At 44.1% G+C, this 16,376-nt stretch overlaps 1 protein-coding gene across 1 annotated transcript; it reads right to left on the reverse strand.

Annotated features, from left to right (window-relative positions):
• Positions 1 to 1,400: 1,400 nt before the first annotated feature.
• Positions 1,401 to 3,262, reverse strand: LOC144256557 (heterogeneous nuclear ribonucleoprotein H2-like). Its single transcript, XM_077801714.1, has 2 exons — positions 1,979 to 3,262; positions 1,401 to 1,928 (listed from the first exon to the last, which is right to left on the reverse strand). Exons 1-2 carry the CDS (start codon positions 3,215 to 3,217, stop codon positions 1,809 to 1,811), a joined length of 1,359 nt encoding a protein of 452 aa, XP_077657840.1. The 5' UTR covers positions 3,218 to 3,262; the 3' UTR covers positions 1,401 to 1,808.
• Between the last annotated feature and the right edge of the window lie 13,114 nt (positions 3,263 to 16,376).

Genomic DNA, 16,376 nt, shown 5'->3' on the forward strand with positions numbered 1-16,376 from the left:
CCTACAAACGGCAATTAACCAATTGACAGTCTTTATTTCTTCAACAACCATGTTTTTTTAAAATTTCTTTTATTTTTTTAAAGATGTTGATAAACCTTTATTTTATTCATTCATTTATATGTGGTGCTGAGAATCGAACACAGTGCTTCACACATGCTGGGCAAGTGCTCTACCACAGAGCCACAACCCCAGCCCTAATAACCATTTTTTTTTTTATGTGAACACTCCAAGAGAACTCTGATTTATTCTTATTTTTTTATTTATACCAGGTACACATCAGTCTTAGGAGAGGTGGCTCCCAATTCTGACACTGCTGAAAAGACAAAGCTTCCCAAATCTTTTCTGTTTTGATGCATGGGGTCCCTGGGGTGATGGCCAACGTTGACCAGGAAGTGACAAGCTAATGGCTGAAGATAGCAAAGTGAAAAGACTGAAGTATCCTGTGTCCCTGCTTATCTGCACCAGCCTTGGAGCATCCCTCTGGATTCCTGATAGTGGTGTGCATGGGAGTGCTGCCGGGGTGGGTGGGAGCGAGGGGGAGGACTCTGCTTAGATCATCATTAGGCTTTGGGTTCTCACTGCCAAAAGTATTCCTAGTGGAGTATACAAAATTAATGGAAAATTTAAGCAGACCAATAACCAAGAAAATTATATTAGTAACTGAAAATCGAAACACACACACACACAGGCTAAATAGTTTAATAGTAATTCTTTCTGGATTAATAGGCCATTCTGCATTATTAAACCAATCCTTCTTGGTTTAATAACCTCTTATTCTACTCATGTAAAGAACATATCGTTTCATTATTGCACAAACATATAAACTCTTCCAGGTAAGAAAGAGAGCTTCCAAAATCATGTTATAGACATAACGTACCTTTTTTTTTTTTTTTTTTTTTTTTTTTTTTTTTTTTTTTAGAATTAATCAACTGAAATCAGTATGGGGAAGGAAAATGGCACATTCAAGTCACTTATAAATGTGTGTGTGTGTGTGTGTGTGTTAATTATGACCAAGGAGAGTTTATCATGGGAATGTAAGGATTAGAAAATCTATTTAACGTATTCATTGTATTAATAGATTTAAGGAAGGAAAACAACAAAAAAATCATCTTTACAGAGAACACATTTAATATAATTTAACAGTCACCTGTAATTTTTTTTTTTTTTTTTTAGTTTTTAAAAGGAAGATTTATTTGACAAGTTTCACTTAGCGCAATACACCTAAAAGGAAATCACAATACAATGAAGATTTAAATCAAGGCCTCAGAATTTCATACAAACACCAAGATCGAAATCCTAAAGTATTGGTATTGCGTCTCAAATTTTCCCCATTAACTTAAAAAAAAAATGCTTAAAACTTACGTGCCTTACAGGTTATTAAATGAATTAACAAACATGCCAAAATGTTTCACTTTTAATTGTAGACACAGCTCCTATATTGAGTTTTACAAAAAGCATGTCTTTCAACATGCATCCAAACAGTGTTCAATGTAATATGGTATAAGAGCAACATTTAACATAATTCAACTGCTTTAACCTAAATACGCTTACTGCTTAAGTACATCCTACAATATAACTAACTTGAGAAAAGCTGAAAATTGTTTAACAGTTATAGTTTACTCAACTTTGCTGTTAACATCCTGGATGACTGCTGTGTTCAAAAATACTGAACCTTAATCTTTCAAATAATCCTGATTCCCACATATAGAGTAAGCATAAGTCACAAGCTTGCATTGCAAAAACTGTTAAACTGAAGTTTTGTTTTTTCTTAAAAAAAAAGTTGACCAAGAGTCAGTGATCAGGATCAATTACATTCCCCATCCACCACTCATACTGGACATGCTAGACATCCCTCCCATTCCGTTCACGCCCATAGATGCACGGCTTCCACTATTGTAGTAGCTGCTGTTCATTCCTCCTTGGCTACCTATGCAATGTTTGATTGAAAATCACTGGAGTTTTCCTGTAAAACTTGGTCATATCCACTCATGCTGCTCTGGCCTCCATAGCCTCCTCCATAACCACCACTCAGCTGCTGGCTAGCTGGGCCACCATAACTGGACTGGTTTGACAAGCCCATGCCTCCCATCATTTGGCTACCATAAGCACCACCGCTTGCTCCTGCTGTAGAATTCAAGAAGAGTTCTACATATCTGTGTTGCATATTTGCTTTGTCTTTTGACATAGCTGCCACAGCATCTTCATGAGTAGCAAACTCAACATCTGCTTCACCAGTTACTCTGCCATCAGGACCAATCTCAATGTGTACTCTCACAGGATTGAGTGGTGAAAAAAAATTATAAATGTCATTCTCAGTAGCTCTGTAAGGTATTCCCCGCATGTGTACATAATGCCCTGTTGTGCTCTGGAAGGTAGAACCACCATCCCCATATCTGTGATCAGACATTCCTGAAAAACAGTAATTGAGGTCTCTTCCAAATCTATCTGACCCAAATCCATAGCCATCATTATAGCCATTATAATCATCATAGCCTCCATAGCCTCCACCATAAGCACCACGCCTCATCCTCTCAAAGCCAGCTCCTCTGCCAATGCTGTTATACCCTCTGCCAGCCCCAGGTCTGTCATAGGGACCTGGCCACTGCATGGCCATAAGCTTTCTTGGCGGATCATAATGAGTTCTAACTTCAGCTCGACTGCTCTTAAATATTTCGATATACCTGTGCCCTATTCTTTCCTTGTGTTTCTTTAGAGCCTTTTCAGCTATTTCCTGTGAAGCAAACTGCACGAAGGCCTCCCCCGTACTCCTCCCCTGGAAGTCCACCGGCAATGTTACCCCATTTGGCACGATTTCCAACCCTGAGAAGAACTGAACAATTTCTTCCTTGCTACATCCAAAGGGGAGTCCTCTAAGCCGTACAAAGCCATCATTGGCCGTGTCAGGACTATTTGGACCAGTATGCTTCAACACCCAATCCATTTCAACGTTGTTTGACTTGAATACTTCAACATATCTGTGTCCCATAGTTTCTCTGTCTTTTTTCAAGGCCAATTTGACTTCATCTTCTGATTCAAGTTCAACAAAAGCCTCGCCACTCGGTCTGCCTTCTCTGGTGTAGATGAAACGAATACCTTGAGCCCCATTTTGAATTTTGCAGTCGGAAAAAAAACGTTGCACTTCATCGGCCGAGCAAGACCAGGGCAAGCCCCGGACCTTAACCACGAATCCTTCTCTGCCTTCCGTGCCCAACATCATCGTCTCTTTGAGGATCCTGGCGTCGAAATAGACTACACACACGACTTGGGCATGGCTAAGAAGAAAAACCCACCTGTAATTTTTTTAAAAACCAGAAAATTAGGGGAGAAAACCATTTCCTTAACTTGATAAAGGTCATTCACTCAAACCCAGCAAACATTCACACATAGAGGAGCATTTTAGGAGAACCTCTTCTGAAACAAGGCACAGTTGCTCACTATCAACTCTTCTTGTTAACACTGCATGGGGCTGGTTTGAGCCTGGGGGATCAGCAGTGCAGCCTTGGGTTGCAGAGTGAGATGCTACACAGTCTCAGGTGCTTCCTCCTGAGGGGTCAAGATGAAAACTCAATCTGAATGTGGATAGCACTGATTTATTTCATGTCCAAGGCTCTCTGACTTAGTGTTCCTTCTCCCCCATTACAACCTTCCCTTCAGGCTCACACACGCACCCTTCAACTCATTATTGTGATATTGACCCAGATCTGGTGTTAACCCTTCCCCAGGGCTTGCTATTGGACAGAGTAGCCAGGAGATAAAAGTTCACAGACCAAGCTAAAGAGGCAGCTGAGGAGCACAATCTCTTTAAAACAGCAGGGCTGGGGGTGTGGCTCAGCGGTAGAGCACTCGCCTAGCACATGTGAGGCCCTGGGTTCAGTCCTCAGCACCACATAAAAATAAATAAATAAAGGTTAAAAAAATAATAATCTGGGGCTGGAGATGTGGCTCAAGCAGTAGCGCGCTCGCCTAGCGTGCATGCGGCCCGGGTTCGATCCTCAGCACCACATACCAACAAAGATGTTGTGTCCGCCGAGAACTAAAAAATAAATATTAAAAATTCTCTCTCTCTCTCTCTCCTCTCTCACTCTCTCTTTAAAAAAAAAAATAATAATCTACATTAAAAAAAACGCATAAGCAACTGGATGACAGATGCCATTAGAAGGTGATGAAATAAAATGAATGAACTGAGAGTTCAGAATAAACAAAATAAATACATTAAAGAGGATACTAACAATACAAAATGTAAGAAAATGATATAGATATATATGTACTTTCCTTCACTGTTATTTCTACCAATATTCAGACATTTTGAAGCTCTGGTATTAGGTTCATGCACATTTATGATTGTTGTCTTCCTGATGAAAATCAACCCTTTTATCTTATGAATATACTTCTTTATCTCAATAACACTTCAAGGGGCTGGGGATGTGGCTCAAGCGGTAGCGCGCTCGCCTGGCATGTGTGCGGCCCGGGTTCGATCCTCAGCACCACATACCAGCAAAGATGTTGTGTCCGCCGAGAACTAAAAAATAAATATTAAAAATTCTCTCTCTCTCTCTCTCTCTCTCTCTCTCTCTCTCTCTCTCTCTCCCTCCCCCCTCTCTCTTTAAAAATAAATAAATAAATAAAAGAGGAAGCCTGGGGCTGGGGATGTGGCTCAAGCGGTAGCACGCTCACCTGGCATGCGTGCGGCCCGGGTTCGGTTCGATACTAAGCACCACACACAAACAAAGATGTTGTGTCCACTGAAAACTAAAAAATAAATATTAAATAAAAAATTCTCTCTCTCTCTTAAAAAAAAAAAAAAAAACAACACTTCAAGTCCTGAAATATTTTTTGTGGAATGTACTGTTATCACTCAAGCTATCTTATGTTTACTGTTTGCATAGAACATGATTTTTCAGTCTTTTTATTTTAATCTATCCATGCCTTATTTAAAGTGCTTCTCATATGAACAGCAAAAAGTCATGTCTTACTTTTATATACCCTCTATAGCAATCTCAGTCCTTACTTGAAAGTATTTAAGCCATTTATATTTAATATAACTATGAATATTATTGGATTTAGATCTTCCATTTTCTGCTTTCTCTTTATTCAATTTATTATGTATATATTATACATATTTATGTATAATAACATATATTTTTTCCCTTTCTTGCCTTCATCTGAGTTAATTGGATATTTCTATAATTATTTCTATTTTAATTTTTCTTTTGCATTATTTTATTATATTTGCTCTAGGTAAAAGATTTCAGGGCTGGGAATGTAGTTTGTAGAATGCTTGCCTTGCATGCACAAAGCCCTGGGTTCAATACCCAGCACCACAAAAAAAAAAAAAAAAAAATATATATATATATATATATATATATATATATATATATATATATTATAGATATATTATAGATATACTTAAAATATTTTTCTATCCCATTGTCTATCTCTTAGCCTTTTAGATCCTTTAGATCTCTTATCTGGTGTCAGGCAGTACCTCCTGGTCCCTTTTAGGAATTAAATGTATGTTAGGTGACTTGACATTATTCTACAATTCACTGAAGATATGCATATTTTTCAACTATTTTTCCTCTCTGCTGTTCAGGTAGTTTTAATTTTATTGCTTTGTATTCAAGTTCACTCTTTCCTCTTTCATTTTCAATATTCTCTTCAACTTATCTAGTGAGAATTGCTATTTGGTTCTTTCTTATAGTTTCCAGTTCTCCATTGAAGTTGCCCATCTGTTCCTTCATTATGACTATAGTTTCTTTTAAATCCTTGAACATACCTATCGGTATCTACTCTGAAATCTCTGCCTACTGATTCTAATATATAAGGTATTTCGGGAAAGATTTCAAATGACTGTTTTTTTTTTTTATTATGGGTCACATTTTCCTTCTTGTTGGCAAGTTTAGCCATTTAAAAAAAATATTATTCACTGCTGAGAACATAGTGAGAAGGGAACCAAAGATCCTTTCCCCCTTGAACAGGAATAATTTTTCTGGGTTTTGGAAGGAGAAGGAGAAGGAGAAGGAGGAGGAGGAGGAGGAGGAGGAGGAGAAGGAGAAGGAGAAGGAGAAGGAGAGCTCTAACTACAAAAGTTGGAAGGAGTCTGGGGCTGGCACAGCACTGAGAAGACCACACAGTCTTAGGGTTGAGGATAAAATGGCCAACTCAGGGGAGATGGGGTGAGAGCTAGGTGGGCGCTATAATTGCGCAATAGGCCACCTTGATTTTTCTGCAGAACATTTTTAAAAACAAATTTTTATACTGGAATAATAGATAACACAGTGTAGAGAATCTGGATTTTATTATCTTTCTCTAAAGAGTCTTATTTCCAGGAAATTAACTTGGCAGGCATAAAATTTCTGTGTCCCCTGGTATGGGCAGCCACTAAGCTTTCTGTTCAGTTCTTTCATCTCCCACTTTTTTCTTTCTTCTTCTTCTTCTTTTTTTTTTTTTTTTTGGTTTCGTTCTGTTTTCTTCCTGCTGGACTGGCTATGGAATCCCCTACTCATTCATAGGACAGGAGTCAGCCAAGGATTTGTCCAAATTTTATATGCACTTTTAAGAAGCCTCAGTGGCTTCTTCCTTTCTTGGATTTCCTTTCCAAACCCCCTTCTCTGACTTGTCAAACCAGTAAGACTTGCAGCTTTATACTTGAAATCTGGCCATCCTGTGCTACGACTTCTGGAGAGTGCCCTCAGGCAAAATCCTTTCAATCACCAATCTTACCTGACTGTGGCTCTCTTCTTTCAGTGATTAACTCTCCTCCAGTCTCTGCCTGCTTGGGATCGCTCAAGTGCCTTCAGATAATTGTGTTTTTTGTTTTGTTCAGGGTTGACAGTGATTATAACACCACACCAGCTCCTCTCTCACCGCTGGAAGCAGAAGATCCAACTTTTGTGAAACACTGAAGCGAAGGTGTAGATATGTAGAGATGTCACGGGAGGATCTGGGGTAGAGCCCCACATTTGATATTCATCAACAGAGAGATGGTATTTAAACCACGAGAGAAGAAGCCCTAAAAGGAGAGCATAAATAGGGCACTCCAACATTAGGAGGGAGAGGAGAAGAAGAACTAGTGGAGGAGACTTCAAAGGGAAAAGTCATGTAGGGGGAAATTCTAAACTCCCAGAGACTCAGTTTTCATACCTATAAAATTGGAATGATAATTACCTCACAGTTATGTGAAAATGAAGAATGATTGATATACTTAAGGTACCCAGAAGAGAGCACCTAGAAAACATAAAAAAGAAAAGAAAAGAAAAGAAAAAAGAAAGAAAGAAAAAGAAAACAATATTGGCTATGAAAGATGTTTATCATACTTGGTTTTCTTATTTCATGCAGAGAGAATGAAGATCCCTCACATCCCTCACCAGAGGCCCAGGGATGGAAGAGACGGAAAGAATCAACAAAGGAGAAGCAGGTGAGAGGGGATACTCATCCCACCTGGACTTTGTAGATCGATCAGCACCCAAATGGAGGAAGTGAAAAAATGTCTGCACCATCGCAGGACTCCCCTTATCATCCGTATGGATGAGTAGACAATCTGGTGGCAGGCGGTATCTCCAGATCCCTTCAGGGAATATGCACCACTCCCACGAAAGAAAACTATGAATCAAGTCAAAAGAGAAAGAAAATAACTTTACGGTGGAGCAAACGAGCAAGCACTACTGAGCCAGGTGACCGAGGCCAACATCAGCAGTGACAAAACATATCGAGAGCATATAAACTTGAAAGGGTTTAATCAGAGTGACACTATCCCCCCGTGGTCTTTCTCCTTAAAACACATTACAGCAGTCCCATCATGAGAAAAATATCAGATAAACCCCAAAGTGAGGGATATTCTACAAAAGACTTGACCAGTACTCCTCCTTGTTGCCAGTTCTAAGAGAGGACTGTAGGGATATTTCACTGTGAAAGAGGACAGGAAACAGGAGCAGCAGGTGGACTCCTGGTCACGTTCCAGTTAGTTGGGTAGAAACTATGGAAAGATCTCAGGAAGAAGCAGACGGATCCATATCCCAGTGCACCTATTTTTTTTAAATTGATGCTTAGGCTGAGCACAATAGAGGTAGTCAGACAGTGGGCAACAATGGTTTTTTTTTTGTTGTTTTTTTTTTTTTTTAAAGAGAGGGGGGAGAGAGAGAGAGAGAATTTTCAATATTTATTTTCTAGTTCTCGGCGGACACAACATTCCCGTTGGCATGTGGTGCCGAGGATCCCGTTGGCATGTGGTGCCGAGGATCCCGTTGGCATGTGGTGCCGAGGATCGAACCCGGGCCGCACGCATGCCAGGCGAGCGAGCCACCGCCCGAGCCACATCCCCAGCCCAACAATGGTTTTAAAGAAGAGATGAAGGGAGGAGGAGGAGGTGACAGAGGAGTGGGGGGAGGAGGAGGAGGAGGGACAGGAGGGGGAAGGGAGACAAGAGATAGAGATACTCCATTAAGAACAGTTACTCTCTCTGGATGTAACAGCATTTCACAATGTAGCCATCTCAGCTTGTTTTCCTGATCTCCAAGGACAAAACTATCATCTGGTTTCCCACTTGTTGCTTACTGGCATGAATATCCTTCTCTTATAAAACACGAAATGACTGGTGAAGAGGTGAAATGCAATTCTTCCTGACATACTGTTCCAAGGCCCACACTATCTCAAAGATGAAGAGAACCAATGGAGAGACTTTCTTCTTCTCCCCACAAGAAAGAACAGTGAAGAATTCTGGAAGAGTTTCTACTTTGAAAATTTTCACATGAACTAAAGGTTCTGGATCAGCCTGTTGGGATGGGGCCTTAGATGGGAATAAGACTGGGTCGCCTCTGTGGGTTGGTACTGTACCTAGGCAGGTCGAGCAGAGGCTTGGGAACAGCAGCCCTGTCTGGTATTCCCAAGAGCATTGTCTTGTCCACAGTGTTTTGAAGCACTTACTGCGGCAAACACATCAACAGTAGAACAGCTAACATTGACTGTGCACTCTGTGTGCCCTTAACCCTCACTAGTCCTGTGGCCTCAGCTTCTCTAAGATTCTATTGTGGAGAAGGAAATTTGCTTAGGGGAGTAAAATTCCCTGCCTCTAAACAATGGTGTGATAGTTACTTCTGTTTCAACTTGGCTATGCCCTGTGCCTGACTCTTTGGTTATAGAATCTTCTAGATGTGGCTCTGAGGAAATGTTGCAGATGAGATTAACATTTACAGCCAGTTGGCTGTGAATAGATCAGGTTACCTGCCCTAATGTGGGTGGGCCTCATGCAATCAGGTAAAGCTTTAAAATAAAAGTTGAGGCTCCAGGAGAAGAAGGGATTCTGACTCAAGGCACCAACAAACAGGGCCTGGGTTTCCAGGCTGCCTGGCCTGCCCGAGGAATTTCAAACTTGCTAATGCCCCCATAATTATGTGAGACACTTCCCTACAATAAATATCTTTTGATAAATAGTAGATAGAGATTAAATACAGATAGAAAGATGATTGATTGATTGATTGATTGATTGATAGGTAGGTGGATGGATGGATGGCTAGATGGATTCACAGGTTCTATACATATCCTGTTGGTTCTTTTTCTCAGAAGGACTCCAACTGATACATGTAGCTAATAAATGACAAACTCAGGACACAACCCCAGGTCTCTTTGGATACAAAGCCCATGCTTTTAAGGGCACAATCTGCTGTTACCTCAGACCCTCCCCAAGAGGCTGCAGATCCAGAGCAGGCAGGAGCAGGTTGTGTTCTGACTACGCAGACTAACCCTGACCTGGATGGGCAGGGGGAGGCCCTTGGTCCTGCAGGCAGGATGGAGCTGCCTCTGGCTTTTAAGCAGGGGGAATGGGATGTCTCGGTAGTATTAGGAAGAATAATCTGGCAGCAGAACAGGTAAGAAAAGGGAGACCCCAGAGGGAGGAATCTCTGCAGTGGTGCTGGCACAGAGGGGCCTGGACGTGTGGGCATGGCCCAGCTGTGGGGGCATTCCCACGCAGGGCTCCTGAAGACATAGGTGAACAGGGGAGCAAGGTGGAGCAGGCAGAGGCCAGCAAAACAGCCCACCTGAGTAGCCCAAAGGTGAAGGGCGCAGGGACCAGGTTAGGGTCCATTGGGAGCTGGTCTGGGCAGGTTATTTAGGAACGTTAAGTGGGAAAAGATGGGGTGGCGCAGGGTGGGATTCTGCAGAAAACCAACGAAGGCAGATCTGGGCTAGGCAGGTAAAGAAGGAGATGCAGTGGGCTGAGGGCCTCCCTCTCTGAGTCGGATCAGCAGCAGGAGGAGGTTAGACCAGTGGTGGGAATTGGAGAAATAGAGCTGAAGGGCACTAGGGTATGGCAGAGGGGCTCCCTGGCAAAGGGTTGGTTGCAGGGCCTGAAGATGATTGAGCAGACACTGTTGAAGAAGGTAGAGAGTCTTGGTAGAAGAAGGGTAAAGACTGAGGGCAAATGTGTTTGCTCAGGAGCCAGGGGAAGCAATCAGAGAGAAGAACACAGAATCTTCTCTTAAGACAGCTGGGCAGTGGTGAAGAGCCAGTATGGGAATCCTTCCTTGGTGGAGAAGACGTGGTGAGCTAAGAACAGAACTGCTGAGGAGGACGAAGAGGAGATGTCAGGAAGACAGGGTGATTCAGAGGGGAAGAGGAAGAGTTCTCTGTTTCCTCGACTTCTCCCAAGTCCTTCTGTCTGGAAGTGAATCCTCAATCAATCACTAGCAAAGAAAAAATAATCACCCCTTGGTTTAGAGCATCCTGGGATGTCCCCTGGAGCTCAAGGGAAAGCCCACCTTCCCAAGCAAGCTGCAGCCTGAACCAAATGTGGGTTCCTTAAGCAGGACAGGACAGGAGCTGATGGTAGGTGACAAACTGTCAAAGAAGACCACAGTGAAGGTCCACAGGGCTTTTTTGGTGCAGGGTGCTGCTGCCCCAGGCCCCCACCTAGGAAACAGGAGTTTCAGCCTGTTGAGAGCCACAGCCAAGGGGCCCCAGCAAACTTCCAGCTGCCAGCAAACTTCCAGCTGCCAGCTGATGATTGGCTCACAGCGCCCCAGCAACATCTAGCTGATTGGCTCCTCTGCGGTGATGCTCATTGGGCTGTTTCCCTGCCCTTTCAGACCACGGAGCTGCTCATTGGGGGACTTCTTTGGCTCCGCCCATGCAACTCAGCCAATCGGCCTCAAGAGCAGGAGGATTGTGGGAGTGGGAGAGGCTTGTGGGAAGCAGGTGGTGGCAGTTGGGCTCTGAGGGTTTTTCCTGAGGAGCTGTTTTGTTTGGCATGTGTGGTTCTAAAAATAAAGTTAGTTTCTTTTGATAAGTGGCTCCTGAATTGTGCCCAGCCAGACTGCAGCATCAGCCAAGACCAGGAAGCCTGAGTTTTGGCTCCAGCCTCCCTGAGTGCACCCAGTGGCCTCTTCCTGGACTTTGCTGACAGGGAGCTGGGCAGAGTCCCAAATGAACCAGGCACTTATGGGCCTCCTCCTTCTTCCCTCAGGAGAAACCTCCTCTCTAAGCCACGGTGCTTTTCAAAAGCACTTCCCTCCTTCACCCCAACCTTTCCCTGTCCTGGAGTCCAGGCAAAACATTCTCACTAGTAAGACATTTAAGAAAACAGAGGAACAGTTTTTTTTTCTTTTTAATTTACTTTTTTAGTTGTAGTTGAACACAATTCCCTATATTTTATTTATTTTTATGAGGTGCTGAGGATCAAACCCACTGCTTCACACATGCTAGGTGAGTGCTCTACCGCAGAGCCACAATCCCAGCCCAGAATAAGTATCTTGCTGGCAACTTCTTCTCTTGACCCCTTAACATGAGTCTGTCCCAAGGTCTGGTGGCTCCTTTGTGCCTATGGTGGTTGGGAGGACAGGCAGTAATGCAGAAAGAAAAAAAATAACATAAATTAACCTTAATAAGCGATCATGTTACTTGTCATCTAATGCCTCAGGAAGGAGGATCAAAATTTCAAGGCCAGACGTGCCAAGGTCTCGGCTTGGCACTGAATCACAAGCCACCACACAGCTTTGTAGGTTCAAACAGCAATTCTTTATTCCCGATCTCACACTGCCGTCTACAAACACGTTCTGGCGAAATCTCCAATATGCCGCCGCCCCCAAATCACCTACTCCACGAGGCTTTTTCCAAATCCCATTTGAATCTCACGAGAACTCAACAGGAACAAGCAGCAGGAACACCCTAATCCCAGCAGCAATAATCTTCAACCTCCAACTTCCCTAAAACCCCTATTATCTTAAACCGGGAACACCTTAAACTCAAGGAGCGGGACACTTCCTCAAACCTGATCAGCTCTAAACCCGGATCCGCCTTGGTCTTTGAGCAAGGTCACCTTACTAAAGCATACATGCATTGTCCCATCGAATGTCCTCCAAGCAGCATGGGGTACGCTGGCAAGGAAATTTTGATGCGTCATTCCTACTTGGCAATGGCCCTCAGCAAGACGCAACTTAGTGAGACCCTGTCTCAAGATAGAAATAAAAAAGGGCTCGGATATAACTCAGAGGTAGAGTGTTTTTGAGTTCAATCTCCAGTACCAAAAAAAAAAAAAAAAAGAAAGAAAGAAAGAAAGAAAGGGAAAGGAAAGGAAGAAAGAAAGAAAGAAAGAAAGAAAGAAAGAGGAAAGGAAAGGAAAGAAAAGAAAAGAAAAGAAAAGAAAAGAAAAGGAAAGAAAAGAAAAGAAAAGAAAAGAAAAGAAAAGAAAAGAAAGCAACCATGCCCCATGTCATGGGAAGAACATCATGGTAGTAGACACAGGGGCCTGGTCCCAGACCCTACTCTGGGCATTCATAGGAAGTACTTTAGGGCAGCAGCATGCTAACCATGTTGCAAACTAGACATAGAAAACTCCTGAAATTCCATTTAAAAAAAATGCCCCAGGCAGACTGATCCCTACCTGGTTAGAGGTACCAAGCTCAGGGAATGGGGCAGAGTTGCAGGCACCCTGGGGCAGGGTAGCACATTTCCTACCTGCTCCTATCATACAAAGGGAGGGGTCAGGTGTTGTTAAGGATTAACAGAGAATACCTAAGGTCACATTTTAATACCTAGAACAGGTGTTCTTATCTGGAATGTTAAGGAATAGCAGAAAAGACTAAGGCCAGGTTTTAATATCTAGACCAGGACTTCTTATCTGGAATTCATGAACCATAAAACGCAAGGCCCATGAACTCGGATTGAAAAATATCACCACTTTATTTCCACTCACCCCGATTTTCTCCATTAGGAATGAAGTTAGAAAACTCTAGTCATATTAGCAGCACCAGTAGAAATCACAGAGCTTCTCCTATCCCTGTAAAGCTGTAGGTGTCCCAAAGCATCATTTAGATTCATCTCTACTTCAGATTTATAGTAGTGAGTAGGCCCACCACTAGCTCTTACAATTAGATGTGCTAATAAAGAAAACCACGAATTATCACATCCCACCAAAAAAAAATTTGAAAATTTTTTGATAACTGGATCTCAGTACAACTTTCTTTGTCATCCTACGTATTTCATGCATTTAAAAATATTGTTTTGAGAAGGGGATCCATGGCACAAAGAAAGGTCAAGAGCCGGTAGCCGAGAGAATCCCTATTGCCACTCAGCTATGACCTGGCCCAGAGTGAGGGCAGCTGCTCAGGTGGCACCATCCCTGTTCTTCAACTCCCCACGAGTGACCATGACTGTGACAACTCACTGGATATTCAGCTGGACTGAGTGACGTTGGGCTATGACTGCCAATGGGAAAATCTGGAAATCCCCATCCTCCTCTCAGGGGATTTAGGGGGACCGAGGACGGAGCAGAGCTCACTGGGGGTGAGGAAGGGCATGTCCCAGGGAATTTTTTTCCCCTGAATGGAAGGATATGGAAGCCATGAGAGGCGGAAAAGGCTGGCGAGAGTCCTCCTTCCCCTGCTGGGTTGAAGCACAGCCCAGGCCCCGCAGCCTGGTAGAGGGCACAACCGTTTCTTTTTTTCTGGTACTGGGGACGGAACCACTTTACCACTGAGCCACATCCCCAGCCCTTTTTATGTTTCATTTTGAGACAGGGTCTCCCTAAGTTGCTCAGGGCCTCACTAAGCTGCTGAGGCTGACCTCGAACTTGTGATCCTTCTGCCTCCTCAGCCTTCTGTGTCACTATACAGGACCGGGGCCACTGTACCTGGCTAGAGTAGACCACAAGCCATTCCGATGTGCCAGGAGAAAATTCAGCCTTGTCCCCTTTCAAGCCAATTTCCAGTCCTGGAGGCAGCTGGGGGCAACACCCACCCGCTCACCCTGGCCATCAGTTCCTGTCGGATCCTCACACTAGGCAGGCCCCGCCTTGGGACAACTCAGCTGAAACTGCTCTCAAGGATGATCCAGGCCGCAGAGGCCTTGGGAGAGGGGCTGTTATTGTGAAAGGACACCCTCCAGCTCACAAAGAAGGGAGTAGAGGGCTGCTATAGAACGTCCCCAGTCACTGTGTTTGCTTTCTTGTGTATTCTGCATTCTGAGCCACCTCCTTAGCCACAGGGCAAAGCCCCACCTCATCCACCCAGGCCTGGGTCATGATTCCAGTCCTAGGAGGTGCTGCCAGTCAAGAGCAGGGAAGCCTTGGCACCCCCATGCTTAGCCCTTTTGCCCTAGTCACCAGTCACCTGTTTCCTGTCGTGCTGGCTGTGTGCCCTGGGAGCAAGGCCCAAGCCCACCAGCTCCTCCATGTTGTGAGCACCTTCTCCCCCCTTGGGGAGAGTTTCTCAGGTTTGAGATAACTGTGAGGGAAGGGACTAAAGTTTAATCCTGGAGTGAGGAATGGACTGGAGGAATGCTGAGGGGTGACAGGAGTTTGGGAGAGACTTTCTTTCAGGGTCACCCAATTCTGCCTCCTGTCACACTCTCTGCTGTCTTCAGTATCGCCCTGGTACTGTAATGCCAGATTCGAGGGACCCCAATAGACCTCCAGGAGCTGAATCCGATGCAATCACACAAGAGTCTTGATTGCAAGCTCGAACCTGGACTCACAACCGTTCCCGACACAGCAGTCCCAGGGAGTGAGCCCCGGTCCTTTGTTCAGTGAGATATTATAGGTTTTGGGGGATACTCTATGCTTCACAACATCACACAGCAAATCATTCCATACTTCGGGAAAATTGAATAACAACTCTTAACATTGATTAGCACATTCACTGGCGGGAACAAGTTGGGTAGGGGTGATTGGTTAGTACAAGAGGGGGATTCCTTTGAACTGAATGGTTTAGGCCACGAGGGGTAAACATGCTAAACTTCATGGTTTCCCAACATGTTATCAACCACCATAAACTACTGGGGGGGTCATCTGGCATCCCAGGTATTTTCCCTATCTTATGCTGATTGGTGGTTGCTAGGGGGGTTGCTATGGGTCCTCACCTAGCCTAACTGAGTCAGGGACACCTGACTCCGCAGATCTCTCCTGTTTTTTGTAGATAAACACCTCAGCAGGGTGGGTATGTGCCTAGGAGTGCTCTGTGGGTTTTTCCAAGGACAAGGGTCATGCCCCCTTCCTTGGACAGGCTTTGCTCTGAGGTAGAGGCTGGTTTCTCAAAAATGGAGTCACATCAGTTTCTCAGTACCACAACTGGTCTGATTGAACAGAGACATGATGTACAGGACCCTGGGACACCACGCATTCTTGCATTCACAGACATTGGTTTGGGTTAGAGTGGGCATTGGAGGGGGGAGGCCTACCACACACACTGGACATGCTGCTCACAGAGGGCCTGGGGCTTGAGGAAGCTCTGTTCTCTGAGGGAGTCCTGAGACAGTCTCAGAGGGTGAAGATTTCCCTGGGTGGAGGTGTTGCCGAAAATTCGGTCCTTGTCCCTGATGTCAATCCAATAACGAGGACATGGTTTTGAGAAAAAGGAAAAAAGACGGTTTATTGTTTTGCTAGCAAAGAAGAAACACAGGGGACTCTTGTCCCAAAGGCTGTGATTCTGCCCATCAGCAAGAACAGGGGGCTTTTACAGAGAAAATGAGATCAGGGAGAAGAAGTTTAGGGAAAAGAAGTTTGAGAAAAGGAAAAACAACAACAGCCTGTAAGTTTCAAAGTCACAAAGGGTGTAGTCAAAGCATCAAATGAACCCCTGTTACCGGTAGAAGGCGTGCTAAGCAGAGGGAAGTGCAGGCTCTAGGCCTGCTGGAGAGACGCAGTGTGGTGACCTATGAGCTGGGCTGCACTGAGTAGAGGGCTGAGTATGTGGCACTGTCAGAAGAAAATGAGGTCCTGTGGCTCAGCACATTTGGGAAGCTCTGGATTAAAGAAACTAGAACAGAACTCTATTTCTTTGGGACTTGTCAGAGCCTTTAACCTGATAATGTGTGGGCTGAGTTTTATGGTGGACCCCAGGACTGGTTGTCCTGCTGCAGGCCACACTGGCATGAGGACCATGGGAGGC

Source organism: Urocitellus parryii, chromosome 8 (assembly GCF_045843805.1).
Source record: "Urocitellus parryii isolate mUroPar1 chromosome 8, mUroPar1.hap1, whole genome shotgun sequence".
NCBI classification, from domain to species: Eukaryota; Metazoa; Chordata; class Mammalia; order Rodentia; family Sciuridae; genus Urocitellus; species Urocitellus parryii.